We start from the raw sequence: 16,236 nt of genomic DNA, 5'->3' as shown, positions 1-16,236 counted from the left end.
GGCACATGGAGAGCTACAGCTAGGGGGTTGGTTTATGTTGGTGGGCATATTGGTATGTGTTCAAGGATGACCTACTGGACATTGGTTGCCAATGATGGCAGTAAGTGAGGTGAGTTTTTCTGGAAGGGGACAGGGTCTATCTTAAAAATTGGAAATGAGGGGTGTGGGAGTGGCTCCCTCAGTTAAGCGTCCAACTCTTGCTTTTGGCTTGGGTCATGATCTCAGGGTCGTGAGATCAAGCCCTGGGTTGGGCTCTGTGCTGGGTGTGGAGACTGCTTAAGAGTCTCTCTCTCTCCCCCCTCTGCCCCTCCCTGATCGTACACTCATGCTTTCCCTCTCTCTCAAAAAAAAAACAAAAAAAAAAGAAAAAAGAAAAAGAAAAAGAAATGGGGAGAGTGGGGAGAGAAAAGGAAGAAAACAAATCGAGGTAATTACCTTCACTAATGTCTTGGCTGTAACCACCATCTGGTTCAATGTCAGAGGGGATCATAATGTGCCATGTAGTCATGCGGGCTTCTGCTTCCAGTCCAAACCCGTCCACGTTGCTGCAAAATGCCAGTCAGTTTAAACTCTATGAAGGAAATGACTGTAGCTGAAAACTATAATGGCTAAGTGTAAACTGCAGACACAAGTAAATGCTGGCTCTGTCACAAAGTTCCATAACTGGCAGACAGATATTTAGCAGATGCACAAAACAGAACTACTTTATCATAAACATGCCCGTTTATAGGGGTGATCTCACAAATACACAGACTAAATGTAATTAAACTAAACAACAGCATCAAGATGAGCATCTTAATATTTAAGGCGCTTTCTGATCACTATTAACATTTTTACCTAAAAATTACAAAGAGTTCCTAAGAACATCTTCCTCGTAGGCCTATGTGCCACCTCCCTCTGTGTCTCATCCCACCACCCTACGCTCCAGTAGCAGTGAAATACTTGCGGTTTCCCCAAAGTGCCATATTCTTTCCTTCCCCTGGGCACTCACACAAATGGCTTTTTGTTCCTACATCACTCTTTCTCATCCTCTGTGGAGGGATCACCTCAAGCACATTCAAGCTGTAACTCAGAAGGTGTCTCTTTCCAGTTAGGGGCACCCGTTCCATGCTCCCAAAGCACCATGCTTCTAGCAGAGCACTCAGCACACCTGACTGACTGGTTTGTCCCCCCTCCTGGACTGCATGTTCCAAGACCCTGCCATGGGGTCCTTCTGGCTCACATCTCATCCCAGTGCCTAATTCAACCTCCAGACACTAAATAAGGATCTAAGCAATTTCACCCATTTAACATACAGCACTGCATTTATTCATTACATTCTTTTCTTTTTATCCCTCTTAACCTCCAACAATGTGTATTTTGTTTATTTTAAAAGTAAACTTTCTTTTAAAATTATATTTAAATTATATTTAAATTTGACATAAGGTGATGACCGATTTAAAGACACAGAAAATTAATGGAAAATATACTCATTATTTCATTGCACAAATGTAACCCTTGTCTTTTATATCTTCCATGAAACTCTAAAACCGATATTAAAAGGGAAGAGAGAGGGCTTAGCAAGATGGCGGAGAAGCAGGAGACCTAAATTTCTTCTGGCCCCAGGAATTCAGCTAGATAGTTATCAAACCATTCTGAATACCTACAAACTCAACAGGAGATCGAAGAAAAGAATAGCAGCAACTCTATGAACAGAAAAGTGACCCCTTTCTGGAGGGGAGGATGTGTGGAGAAGTGAATCAGAGGTGATCCATGGGAAGATAGACTGAGGGGGGAGGGAGCTTCCACCAGGCAGCTACTGGCAAGTGCTACAGCAGCAGAGCACAAAATCGGAACTTGCAGAAGTCTGCTCTGGTGAGGGACATCACTCCAGCGGCTAACCGGGGAGGTGGAACCCTCGCTGGGACAGTGTGGTCTCAGGACCCTTGGGGTCACAGAAAGACTGAGGGTGCCTGAGTGCGGCAGAGCTCCCAGGTATCAGAGCAGGGAAGCCACCACAAAGAGTGAGCCGAGGAGTGGGCTCTGAGCTTGGGGTTGCCATAAACCAGGATCTGCGGCACAGTCAGGTGACTGCTCTCTGAGCAGGGGCCCAACAAGCGGCAGATCTGTGGAGACTCCCCTTCCTCCCCCGGAAAGGAGCAGTGCGGGAGCGTGCCGCAGAAATCTGCTGGGTTTGGAGACTCCTAACAAGGCTGTGTGCCAGAGATAGCCAGGCCAGGTGAGCACGGTGTGCTGCCGGAGAGCAGGGAGACCGGAGTGAGTGACTGCTTTTCTCTGAGGGTGCACTGAGGAGGAGGGCTCCAAGCTCTCAGCTCCTCTGGGGCCAGAGATTGGGAGGCTGCCATTTCATTCTTGTCCTCTAAAACTGTGCGAAAAGCTTTCAGGGAACAAAAGCCACATAGAGCAATCCAGAGCCACTTATGTAGCCTGGTCCCCTGGCAAGAGCTGTGCAAGTCGGCCTGGGGCAAAGACACTTGAGAATCAACGCAACAGGCCCCTCCCCCAGAAGATCGGCAAGATCATCCAGGCAAGACCAAGTTTACCGATCAACGAGAACTGCAAAACTCCAGCGCTAGGGGAATACAGTGCATAGAATTCATAACTTTTCCCCCCCGATTCTTTAATAGTCTTTCAACTTTAATTTTTTTAACTTTATTTTTTCTTTTTCTATTTCTTTTTTTTTGAATTTTCTTCTTTCCTTTTTCAACCAACTTATCAATTCCTTTTTGAAATCTTTTTTAATTTTTATTTTTACAGTCATAATCTTCACTGTATTTCATGTTATTTTTTGTATATATATAAGTTTTTCTTTCTTTAACATTTTGGGAGGCAGTTTCTTCTAACAGACCAAAATACACCCAAAATCTAGTGTTCTATTCACCAGCCTGATCATAATCTTTTTTTCCCTTTTCCCCCCAGTTTTGGGTCTCTTTTGATTTGTTTAGTGTTTATTTTTCTAGGGTCATTGTTACCCTTTTAGCATTTTGTTCTCTCATTCATCTATTCTTCTCTGGACAAAATGACAAAATGGAAAAACTCACCTCAAAAAAAAGAGCAAGAGGCAATACCGATTGCCAGGGACCTAATCAACATGGACATTAGTAAGATGTCAGAACTAGACTTCGGAATGATGATTATAAGGATACTAGCTGGGCTTGAAAAAAAGCATAGAAGACACTAGAGAATCCCTTTCTGGAGAAATAAAATCTAACCAAGTCGAAATCAAAAAGGCTATTAATGAGGTGCCTTAAAAAATGGAGGCTCTAGCTGCTAAGATAAATGAGGCAGAAGAGAGAATTAGTGATATAGAAGACCAAACAATGGAGAATAAAGTAGCTGAGAAAAAGAGAGATAAGCAACTACTGGAGCAAGAGGGGAGAATTCAAGAGATAAGTGATACCATAAAGTGAAACAATATTAGAATAATTGGGATCCCAGAAGAAGAAGAAAGAGAGAGTAGGGGAGAAAGTATATTGGAGCAAATTATAGTGGAGAACTTCCCTAATCTGGGAAAGGAAACAGCTATCAAAATCCAGGAGGCACAGAGAACCCCTTTCAAAATCACTATAAATAGGTTAACACCCCGACATCTAATAGCAAAGCTTACAAGTCTCAGAGACAAAGAGAAAATCCTGAAAGCAGCTCTGGACAAGAGGTCTGTAACCTACAATGGTAGAGACTGTCAGCAGACCTATCCACAGAGGCCTGGCAGGCCAGAAAGGACTGGCATGATATATTCAGGGCACTAAACAAGAAAAATATGCAACCAAGAATACTATATCTAACTAGGTTGTCACTGAAAATAGAAGGAGAGATAAAGCTTCCAGGACAAACAGAAACTAAAAGAATTTGCGATCACCAAAGTAGCCCTACAAGAAATATTGAAAGGGGTCCTCTAAGCACAGAGAGAGCCTAAAAGTAACATAGACCAGAAAGGAACGGAGACAATATACAGTAACAGCCACCTTACAGGCAATACAATGGTACTAAACTCTTATCTTTCAATAGTTACTCTGAATGTGAATGGGCTAAATGCCCCAATCAAAAGACACAGGGTATGAGATTGGATAAAAAAACAAGACCCATCGATATGCTGTCTGCAAAAGACTCATTTTAGACCCAAAGACACCTCCAGATTTACAGTGAGGGGGTGGAACACCATTTACCATGCTAATGACATCAAAAGAAAGCTGCAGTGGCAATCCTTGTATCAAATTAGATTTTAAACCAAATACTATAATAACAGATGAGGAAGGACACTATATTATACTTAAAGGATCTATCCAACAAGAAGATTAACAATTTTAAGTATTTATGCCCCTAACATGGGAGCAGCCAATCACATAAGCCAATTAATAACAAAAATCAAAGAAACACACTGACAATAATACAATAATAGTGGGGGACTTTAACATGCCCCTCACTGAAATGACAGATCATCTAAGCAAAAGATCAACAAGGAAATAAGGGCTTTAAATGACAATGGACCAGATGGGCTTCACAGATGTATTCAGAATACTCCATCCCAAACCAACAGAATACACATTCTTCTCTAGTGCACATGGAACATTCTCCAGAATAGATCACATCCTGGGTCACAAATCAGGTTTCAACTGATACCAAAAAATAGGGATCATTCCCTGCATATCTTCAGACTGCAATGCTTTGAAACTTGAACTCAATCACAAGAGGAAAGTTGGAAAGAACTCAAATACATGGAAGCTAAAGAGCTTCGTACTAAAGAATGAATGGGTTAACCAGGAAATTAAAGAAGAATTTAAAAAATTCATGGAAACAAATGAAAATGAAAACACAACTGTTCAAAATCTTTGGGATGCAGTGAAGGTGGTCCTACGGGGGAAGTATATAGCAATGCAAGCCTTTCTCAAGAAACAAGAAAGGTCTCAAATACACAGCCTAACCCTACACCTAAAGGAGCTGGAGAAAGAACAGCAAATAAAGCCTAAACCAAGCAGGAGAAGAGAAATAATAAAGATGAGAGCAGAAATCAATGAAACAAACCAAAAGAACAGTAGAACAGATCAACGAAACTAGGAGCTGGTTCCTTGAAAGAATAAATAAGACTGATAAACGCCTCGCCAGACTTATCAAAAAGAAAAAGAAAGGACCCAAATAAATAAAATAATGAATGAAAGAGGAGAGATCACAACCAACACCAAAGAAATACAGACAATTATAAGAACACATTATGAGCAACTATATGCCAACAAATTAGACAATCTGGAAGAAATGGACGCATTCCTAGAGACGTATAAACTACCGAAACTGAAATGGGAAGAAATAGAAAACCTGAATAGACCTATAACCGGCAAGGAAAATGAAGCAGTAATCAAAAATCTCCCAACAAACAAGAGAATTCTACCAAACATTAAAGGAAGAATTAATACCTATTCTTCTGAAACTGTTCCAAAAAATAGAAATGGAAGGAAAACTTCCAAACTCATTTTATGAGGCCAGCATTACCTTGATCCCAAAACCAAAGACCCCATCAAAGAGGAGATTTACAGACCAATATCCTTGATGAACATGGATGCAGAAATTCTCACCAAAATATTAGCCAATAGGATCCAACAGTACATTAAAAGGATTATTCACCATGACCAAGTGGGATTTATTCCTGGTCTGCAAGGTTGGTTCAACATCCACATATCAATCAATGTGATACACTACATTAATAAAAGAAAGGACAAGAACCAAAAGCATTTGACAAAGTACAGCATCCTTTCTTGATTAAAACTTTTCACAGTGGAAGGATAGAGGAAACATACCTCAAAATCATAAAAGCCATCTATGAAAAACCCGCAGCAAAAATCATCAAAAGCTTTCAGCTTTCCCCCTAAGGTCAGGAACATGATAGGGATGTCCATTATCACCACTGCTATTCAAAATAGGACTAGAAGTCCTAGCCTCAGCAATCAGACAACATAAAGAAATAAAAAGCATCTGAATTGGCAAAGAAGTCAAACTTTCATTCTTCGCAGATGATATGATACTTTATGTGGAAAACCCAAAAGACTCCACCCCAAAATTGCTAGAACTCAAACAGGAATCCAGTAAAGTGGCAGGATATAAATCAATGCACAGAAACCAGTAGCATTTCTATACACCAACAACAAGACAGAAGAAAGAGAAATTAAGGAGTTGATCCCATTTACAATTGCACCGAAAACCATAAGATACCTACAAATAAATCTAACCAAAGAGGCAAAGAATCTGTAGTCAGAAAACTATAGAATACTCATGAAAGCAATTGAGAAAGACACACACAAAGGAATGGAAAAACGTTCCATGCTCATGGATTGGAAGAACAAATATTGTGAAAAAGTCTATGCTACCTAGAGCAATCTACACATTTAATGCAATTCCTACCAAAATAACCATCAACTTTTTTCACAGAAATGGAACAAATAATCTTAAAATTTGTATGGACCAGAAAAGACCCCAGGAATGTTGAAAAAGAAAAGCAAAGCTGGTGGTATCACAATTCTGGACTTCAAGCTCTATTACAAAGTTGTAATCAAGAGAGTATGGTACTGGCATAAAAAGAGACACATAGATCAATGCAACAGAACAGAGAACCCAGAAATGGACCATCAACTCTGTGGTCAACTAATCTTCGACAAAGCAGAAAAGAATGTCCAATGGAAAAAAGACAGTCTCTTCAGCAAATGGTGTTGGGAAAATTGGACAACCACATGCAAAAGAATGAAATTGGACCATTTCCTTACACCACACACAAAAATAGACTCAAAATGGATGAAAGACCTAAATGTGAGATAGGAATCCATCAAAATCCTTAAGGAGAACACACGCAGCAATCTCTTCAACCTCAGCCACAGCAACTTCTTGCTAGACACATCTCCAAAGGCAAGGGAAGCAAGGGCAAAAATGAACTATTGGGACTTCAAGATAAAAAGCTTTTGCACAGCAAAAGAAGCAGTCAACAAAACCAAAAGACAACAGACAGAATGGGAGAAGTTATTTGCAAATGACATATCTGATAAAGGGCTAGTATCCAAGATCTATGAAGAACTTATCAAACTCAACACCCAAGGAACAAATAATCCAATCACGAAACGGGCAGAAGACATGAACAGACATTTCTGCAAAGACATCCAAATGGCCAACAGACACACAAAAAAGTGCTCGACATCACTAGGCATCAGGGAAATACAAATCAAAACCACAATGTGATACCACCTCCCACCAACCAGAATGGCTAAAATTAACAAGTCAGGAAACAACAGATGTTGGCGAGGATGTGGAGAAAGGGGAACCTTCTTACGCTGTTGGTGGGAACGTGAGCTGGTGTAGCCACTCTAGAAAAAAGTATGGTAGTTCCTCAAAAAGTTGAAAATACAGCCACCCTATAACCCAGCAATTGCACTAGTGGTTATTTACCCCAATGATACAAATGTAGTGATCCGAAGGGGCACATGCACCCCAATGTTTATAGCATCAATGTCCACAACAGCCAAACTATGGAAAGAACCTAGATGTCCATCGACAGATGAATGGATAAAGAAGATGTGATATATCTATCTACCTATCTATCTATAATGGAATATTATGCAGGCATCAAAAAATGTAATCTTGTCATTTGCAATGACATGGATGGAACTAGAGGGTATTATGCTAAGTGAAATAAGTCAATCAGAGAAAGACAACTATCATATGATTTCATTGATATGTGGAATTTGAGAAAGAAGGCAGAGGATCATAGGGGAAGAGAGGAAAAAAATGAAACAAGATGAAACCAGAGAGGAAGACAAACCATAAGAGACTTCTAATCTTAGGAAACAAACCAAGGGTTGCTGGACTGGAGTTGGTTGGGGGGGATCAGGTGCCTGGGTGATGGACACTGGGGAGAGTATATGCTATGGTGAGCACTGTGAATTGTGTAAGACTGTTGAATTACAGACCTGTACCCCTGAAAAAAATAATACATTATATGTTAATAAAAAAATTAAAAAAAAAAAAGAAAAAGTAATGTTACTATCAAAAAAGTAGAACAAAGAATCTTGATGGAAAACTATCAAAGACAAATTCATGACGGCAAACTGAATGTGAAAAAGTTACCTTCCAACATGTAGATTAATAAGGCAGTGAGCAAGACAGCTAATGAATTCTTGGTCATGGTTGCCGGGTCCCAGGATCAAGTTCCTGTTTACTGTCAGCACCCGGAGCGAATCTAGGAGAGCTACTTGCTGCGGAACGGTTTTGTGTGCCCGTGAGAACTGGTACAAGATGGTCCTATTGAGGCAGTGATAAACCGCATCGAGTGACAATCCCTGTGATCTTCTTTTTGACTAAAGATATGAAAGATACTTTACTTAGTAAAACGGCTAGAAATAAATGGTCTGCTTCTCATTCATACATCAACATTAGGTTTATTATGTACCAGGTGCCATGCTCAGTACAGGCTGCTAAGTTAAAAACCAAAAAGCTCTTGCTATGATGAGGATCAGAACCCAAGAGACACATAAATGTAATTTAGTGAGATGAGCGCTCATGCCCCAGTGAGGAGAGCGGAAAACACTCTCAGAGCAGAGCCGAGCAGAGCAGCGCCACCTGCTGAGCATGTGAGGCAGTGCCGTCCAGGGAGAATTCTACCATAGAAATTTTGTTTGGGTGAAGGATCCCTACTCAAAATTACTGGGAAAAACAAACAAACCTAAAATGTTAGTTTTAAAAAAAAAAAAAACGGGTGTCTGGGTGGCACAGCGGTTAAGTGTCTGCCTTCGGCTCAGGGTGTGATCCCGGCGTTGAGGAATCGAGCCCCACATCAGGCTCTTCTGCTATGAGCCTGCTTCTTCCTCTCCCACTCCCCCTGCTTGTGTTCCCTCTCTCGCTGGCTGTCTCTATCTCTGCTGAATAAATAAATAAAATCTTAAAAAAAAAAACAACTTCTTCTGACATTCTAGTTTTATTTCCTCACTTGTAAACTTTTCTCTTTGGCTTAAATACAAATTTATCTCTTAAAAAATTCTTAGATGACACGAAAGATCCTATGTACCGTATGCTAGTAACACATGATAACAGTATGTTCCAGTTTCTGCATTATGTGTTGAATAAGATGAATCACTTGTGGGAAACCAGGCCAATATTCCTTAGTCAAAGGTACCACACACACACACACGGCGCGCGTGCACGCACGGGCGCACGTGCACGCACACGCATGCATACACTCACTAAAATGACACCTTCAAAGACCTACAATGAACTTTGTGAAGATTTAATTACAAAAGAAATTACTCCTTCAATATCAACTCTTCCTGCTCTGTAAACCTTTACACACAAATGTATCATACTGTAAAAGACAACAACAACAACAACAAAACTTATCAAAGTGTATCAACTTAAGGTATTTAAACCCAAAGGAAGCTATCCAGGTAACTGGATAGCAGAGCAATACCAGTGGGGAGAAGAGTGAGACCCCACGGCTTGAGAGAACCGGGCAACTTTACAAGGAACACGCTGGCACGAAGCTATGGGTAAGACGGGAAGGGTTACAAGTCTACAGTCTTTAATCACTTTCAATAAGCTGAGCTTTATATTAAATGTTAACATTATCTTATTAGTTACGTTTATTTCCAACAATTTTGACACATTAGGAAATGTTTTTCAAGGAAAACATGTACTCTAAAACTAACAGTGGCAAAAGATTACCTGTGCAATTAGTTGAATTATAAAATCTATAAGAAGTTTAGATTCTTTGTTGAACATGCCTTGCCAAAGTTTGTCCACCACACGCTGTGTGAAATAAAACACATTGTTCACCAATACCTGGTAGCTCCCTCCACTGGTAATTGGCAGAGATGCGTCTTCCCCTAAATTCGAGCAGGAAAAAAAAATATCTAAGAAAATTGCTATCAACCAGGACAAGACCAGATCCTTCAACAATTGAAGCTAAGGCAAGATGAGTTCATCTACATTTAGAAACAGGACCACGAGGCTCTCACGTACTACTTTAAGAAAATGTTCATGGCCGGAAATCCTGACAAATGTTGGAAGAAATAACTTCTGCAGGATAAAAGAGTTACGGATTGAGAGTGTGACGTCTCTCATTGCTTGAGACTGTGTGTGGTAAATTCAACTTAAGCTGGCAGTGACAGAGGATCTCTGAGAAAAAGGCTGTCAGGTTATTAGCTGTGAATCGATTCTGTGTAACTAATAAAGGGTAAAACCATCAAACAAAGCTCTGGTTCTGAATATGAAGTCATACAAGAGAGGTTGAGAACTGTGAAAACTAAACTCCGATCAGTGCTGGTGGGGCCCGGGGGCTCCTCTCCCTCCCCCACCCCCTATCACCTTTGGTACTGTTTCTCCTCACAAAGCTACCCAGGTGCCTTCAGTGTGTCTGCTGTGCACACACCGCTTCAAGACTAACCCTCCTACCCAAAAATGCCCCCTGGAAGCCCCTCGTTCCTAGAAATTCCGGAGCCCCGCTGAGTGTAATTATTATTCCTACCTAACTCTAAATTACTCCATTGTGTAAAACTCTTCATTTTGTGTCTTTACATAGTAAGACTGATACTGTGTAAGCAGGATTTGCAAGTGAGAAAAACCAACAAAAGTCGGACTTGACACCATGCTTTGAGAGTTACATGTGAAGGCAATACTAAAGATTTCTTGGCGGACTTACTTAGCAAAAAAATGATAATTTAATAGGATGGAAGTTCTTTGATTAATATTATTATTTGGCACTCAAGTAAATCATTACTTTTCTTTCTCCTTTAAATTCTATCATTATTTTATATATAAATGTTAGCTTCACTGTAAATGTATCAAGTTTTGTATTTTTATTGTAACTAGATAGAGACATACCAAAAAAACATCTTAATGTGTTTTGAATTTATCTCCTGGAAGCCATCCTAAAGAATAACATAGGGGCGCCTGGGTGGCTCAGTCGGTTAAGCGTCGGACTCTTGATTTAGGCTCAGGTCATGAGATCAAGCCCCACATGGAGGTCCACTTTGGGCTCTGTGTCCAGCTCCACACGGGGTGTGGAGCCTGCTTAAGGTTCTCTCTTTCCCTTTCCCTCTGCCCTCACAAAAAAGGAATCACATATACATACTTCTGACCCAACAATTCTACTCATGGGTATATATCTAAGAGATATGTATAAATATTGTACACATATGTGGCCCATATGAATATTTACATCAGCTTTATTTCCAATTGTCTCAACCTAGAAACTACTAACTGTCCAACCACAACAAAATGGATACATTTATATATTCATAAAATAGAACGCTACATAGTGATGAAAATGAATGGACTCTTGCTACTGGCAGCAACATGGACAAATCTCATAAATATCATGTTGAGTACAAGAAGCTAGAATACAACAAATACATGTTGTATGATTCCATTTATAAAGTTCAAAAGCACGCAAAATGAATCTGTTGTTTTAGAAGTTGAGACAGTGATTCAGTGAGCAGTAACTGGGTCAGGGCAGGAGGAAAGTGGGGGTGCCTGTAATGCATTTCTGTCTGAGTGGTCTTATACAGGCATGATGTCTGGGTGGTAATTCATGGAGCTTTATGTTTATAATTTGTTTATTTATAGCACAATAAGTTAGTTTCTAAAAGTATTTTGGACATTCATAGAAATATAACCTGTTTACGTAATATAGTTTTTAAAACATTGTTTCTCTTTACTTGTCCTCTTCCTGCCACCTGAGTGTACAGATGTGGACAAGCAACTTAAGTACTTCCTGTTGTTGATTCTTTATCCCAGATTCAAAGGAAAGAGCTAGATGGGCCTCTTCCTCATTACAGAAGAATACCAATATGAAGGCAAAATGCACAGAAAAGATGAAGTTAAAAAGGAGATATACTTGGAGTTTAGACAGAGAAGAGTGATTTTAGGTACTTTCATAAAGTGAAAATAAAACATAGTATTACCCAATAAGACATCAGCTGCAAGCAAATGGTCCATCACACTATCCAAAATGTAAGTCTGGAATTCTTTTTGCTGAGTTCTTGTAGATCTTTCAGGGGAAGCCTAATCAATGAAATTCAGAATTAGAAACAGAACCAACTAAACAAAGATAAGGGCTCAATCACAGTTACATTATCATACTTACATAGTTACATTAAAAAAAAAAACCTATTGGTAAATAACAAAATATGACATGAGAGATGGTAGATATGCTTATGCTTTCTTTTATTTTTCTAACCACAGAATTAAAAAGAAGCAAAAGTAAAACATCATCATCTTTTGAATCCAGTCCTCTAAAACCAGAATTCTAAGCAGTATAAGTATTTAATAAATATTTGATAATCTACTAATATACCTCACTTCCAAAGACAGCTGGCAATTTATTATGAGATGCTAATAAAATCATAAAGCCATTGTAACAAATACGAAACTTCAGGAATCTAGTAATCAAGTGGGTAAAGTCAATGGGGAGGGGAATATTTATATTAAAAAGTTAACTAAGCACACAATTTAGCTCTGAGCTTCCTAGGTATCAAGAAGGAGAAAAAAAAAGATAATAAAAAGTTTTATAAACCATATCGTCTATAAAAAGCACACTAGGGGACGCCTGGGTAGAGCAGTCGTTAGGCATCTGCCTTCGGCTCAGGGCGTGATCCTGGCGTTCCGGGATCGAGTCCCACATCGGGCTCCTCTGCTGGGAGCCTGCTTCTTCCTCTCCCACTCCCCCTGCTTGTGTTCCCTCTCTCGCTGGGTGTCTATCTCTGTCAAATAAATAAATTAAAAAAAAAAAAAGCACACTAGATTGTCATCAAGGATGTTTTCCTAAAACTGTTCTTAGAGGAATGTTCTCTGTGGGTTTTTATAAAGAGGACAACGATAACCCTATAGGTAATACCTTTGATAAGGGTTTTATACAGTACCAAGATGATTTTAAAAATTATCCTGAATAAAAGCATACAGCACAAAGTTAAACTACAGTCCTCAGATGACATTTCTATTGGTAATTAGGGTAATATAACCCAGGTGCATAAATGTCAAGTATCTAACATGTGAGGCGGGCAGAAAGCACTGGGAGCCCAGTAGATAAAAGGTGGGAAAGATCCTTTTGTCATCCTCAAATGCCAGGGTTTTAGCCAGCTTTTGGTAAGATTTGAATATTGAACAATTCAACAAACTGACATAAAATTTTTCTTAAAAAGAGATCTGTAGGTTTTAGATACAGGCATAGTACTGATGCTTTGGAGTTCCCTGAACAGACAGATCTGGGACTCTGTTTATGACCATGTTACAGAGTGGACTTTAGACTACTGTTCTTCATTTAAAATTAAAATCTCCATTTCAAAAAAAGCCATTTCTTTCTATTTTGATTTTCAAGGTGGTACTGATAAAGGGTTTAAAGGAGCAGTTAAAATCTAAATTCTATATTCATCTCAAAGATCTTATTCTAGGGATTTGAAAACCAACAGCTAAACCACAGTTGCAGCAAATATCCCTCTGTTTTGCTGGTAAGACATATTTTGTTTTAAAATAACAAAATGTGGGCCTACTTAGTAACATTTAAAAGAGTACCAGTGTTCAGGAATTTGGTTTGGTATCTATTTGGGGAAAAGTGAAGGGCCTGTCCTGTTTTTAATCGTAATAAATGTTCCTGTGTAGTTGGACACAATGGTCAGCAGGAAAGCCACGGCCACCCACACCCTGCCGATTCCTCACCTGATGGTAAGTGAGACCCTACCCCTGCCACAGGAAGAGAAAGTGAGAATGTTTAAGTGGTAAGCAGACTAGATCTCTGAGGTTTACCTTGTAATCAGATCAGAGACCATTTTATCAAATAGCCTGAGCCGATCAAAGTTTACCAGAGTAAGGCTCTCCATTCACAAGAGTGCTCATTCTGGATCATAACAACTAAAGGTGGTTAATGGGATAAGCAATCAGGAGTAGAGTTTATCAAATCTTAACTACAAAGTTTTGGAGTCTGCAAACAGAGGGACCATAGAACACAGAGAAGTAGCTTCATCAACAATATTTATCTTTACTTAATTAAGAAATATTCTTTTGTATTCTGCAAGGATTTCAGGCTGGCTCAATCACCAGCAGACATTTAATCCTCTGAATCCCCTCACAGAAGCTGTTATATGAGTGATTACGACCCAGAATTTATACTTTTTATTGGCTCTAATTGCTGAGTTTAAATATTCTTGCTGAGATTTATTGTAGCCTAACTTCTAAAGGATTTAAGACTATAAATGCACGCACAGCTGTCTCAGAGCGTTTTTTTAAAAAAAAAAACGTTTTAGGGATTTACTATTATGTACCAGACACAGTGCTTAGTTTTATGTACGTTATCTCAATCTGCAAAATCTTTCTCTGAAGTAGATACTATCACCCCATTTCAGAGATAAGGTCACTGAGGCTTAGAGTGGTTAAGTTACAACTAGGATTCAAACCTCAGTTTCTATGATGGCAAAAGTTCATGGCCTCACCTGCTATATCATACTTTTCCAGCTTTACTAAAAGTATCCATATTGAAGTTAATAAATGCACAAGAGCAACTCTGCTACCATGTCCTCATCAATCTTTTAGATAAATCTGGCCACACCAGGTAAGTGGGATGAGTTCGGGCAGGAGGAAAGCGTGAGCCGTACGCTCTGCTCTGGCTTGCGGCTGTCAAGGTATCTTCCCTATAGAAACAGGAAGCCAGTCAACACCAGTACTCAAAGAATCACAGCTTCCTTTTTGCAGCCTGCAGACGCCGTGCAGAACCTTCGCGTGCACAGGCCAAAGAACCCACGGCGCCTGCTGCCCACGCGGAGGGCACTGCGGCTCTGGGAGGAAGACTTTGGGTGTTCTGTAGTTTCTGCAGTGGGCACTGTGGCTCTGGGAGGAAGACTTTGGGTGTTCCGTGGTTTCTGTAGAGGGCACTGCGGCTCTGGGAGGAAGACTCTGGGTGTTCTGTGGTTTCTGTAGTGGGCACTGCGGCTCTGGGAGGAAGACTCTGGGTGTTGTGTGGTTTCTGTAGTGGGCACTGCGGCTGGGAGGAAGACTCTGGGTGTTGTGTGGTTTCTGTAGTGGGCACTGCGGCTCTGGGAGGAAGACTTTGGGTGTTCTGTGGTTTCTGTAGAGGGCAATGCGGCTCTGGGAGGAAGACTTCGGGTGTTCTGTGGTTTCTGTAGTGGACTGAAGCCCTCCAAGAAGAGGATTTTGAGCTTCTTCATTCTGGCTGCAGTATTCCTCTTAGCTGATCTCCTCTCTCAGGTATGTTACAGAGCTCTCTGTGCCCCCTTTGCCCACTGTGTGTTTATTACCCTTCAGTCAGCCAGGGCAGACTGCACACTGCTGGGAATGGGAAGGTCTTTTAGAAGACGGCTGGAATAGAGTCATGAACTCTGAGACCAGAGAAAAGTACTTATGGCATCAGACAAGCATACACTATCTTTCCTGCAGGTATAGCCAAAACCCTTTCTATCTGTTCCCTTGCACCTTCCTCCTGCTGCCACGATGGTATTCACGCGCCGCCAACTCACTGGGCCCTCCATACTATGCCCCGCGGTGACAGCAGAGACACCAGGGAGCGGGGAGCAGAGCTACAGGACAGCCGGGGAGATGCCAGCGAAGGCCACTGCAGTTTCTGAGGGAGCCTGGCACGCCACAGGTCCCGTGTCAGGAACCTTAAACGTATGATCCCATTTCATTCTCACAGCAGCCCTCAGAGACAGGTTCTATACCCTGTCTGCAAGATGGGCACACTAGAAGGGGGGAAGAGACTGACAGTGGCCAAGGTCACACAGCTATCACCAGCACACGTTTAATTTCTCAAAATAGTTTTTGCTGGTGGTTTTTACATATACTTAACTCCCACAAAAATCATGCAGGGGAGACAGTATTTAAATTACTCCCCAGAGAATGGATTGAGCTCAGTGAGATGAAAATGCTTATATAATAAATAACAGGGCCGGAACTCAAAGCGGGTATTTCTCACTCCCAAACCCATGCTCTTTCAATTACGCCACACTGTCTCCCTTGTAACTGGCCTCAGTGTCATACTCTGTCAGCCTATATGAATGGAAATCTTGTTTTTATTAACTGTTAATAAAGATAATTTCACACATTCTTTTGTAGATCTAGTCAAGTAAGTAATGTTGTGGTGAGATTCTAACAATTGCAAAACTGAAGATGGCCTGCCTCAAATGTATTGACCTGGAAATCAGTTAGTTCAAACCCTATCCTTCACGTAGATAAATGGTAAATATACAGGCTAATCCTCTTCTT

General features: G+C 40.5%; 1 protein-coding gene across 7 annotated transcripts in view; it reads right to left on the bottom strand.

Moving 5' to 3' along the window:
• The window catches only part of WDFY3 (WD repeat and FYVE domain containing 3), a 264,597-nt gene that overhangs the window by 58,971 nt on the left and 189,390 nt on the right, over window positions 1-16,236 (bottom strand). For all 7 annotated transcript variants that reach the window (XR_004628802.1, XM_002913595.4, XM_034671586.1 and 4 more), the window contains 4 exons: window positions 11,931-12,030; window positions 9,691-9,851; window positions 8,101-8,330; window positions 436-545 (listed from right to left, as the gene is read on the bottom strand). Coding sequence is in view for 6 of the 7 variants with exons in the window: in XM_002913595.4 (XP_002913641.3) it covers window positions 436-545; window positions 8,101-8,330; window positions 9,691-9,851; window positions 11,931-12,030 (601 nt within the window). In the remaining variant the exon portion in view is untranslated. The remainder of the gene's footprint in view (window positions 1-435; window positions 546-8,100; window positions 8,331-9,690; window positions 9,852-11,930; window positions 12,031-16,236) is intronic.

This window comes from Ailuropoda melanoleuca, chromosome 11 (assembly GCF_002007445.2).
Source record: "Ailuropoda melanoleuca isolate Jingjing chromosome 11, ASM200744v2, whole genome shotgun sequence".
Classification (NCBI taxonomy): Eukaryota; Metazoa; Chordata; class Mammalia; order Carnivora; family Ursidae; genus Ailuropoda; species Ailuropoda melanoleuca.
Note: the sequence above shows the minus strand (reverse complement) of the source record. Positions and strands in the feature narration are given on the sequence as shown.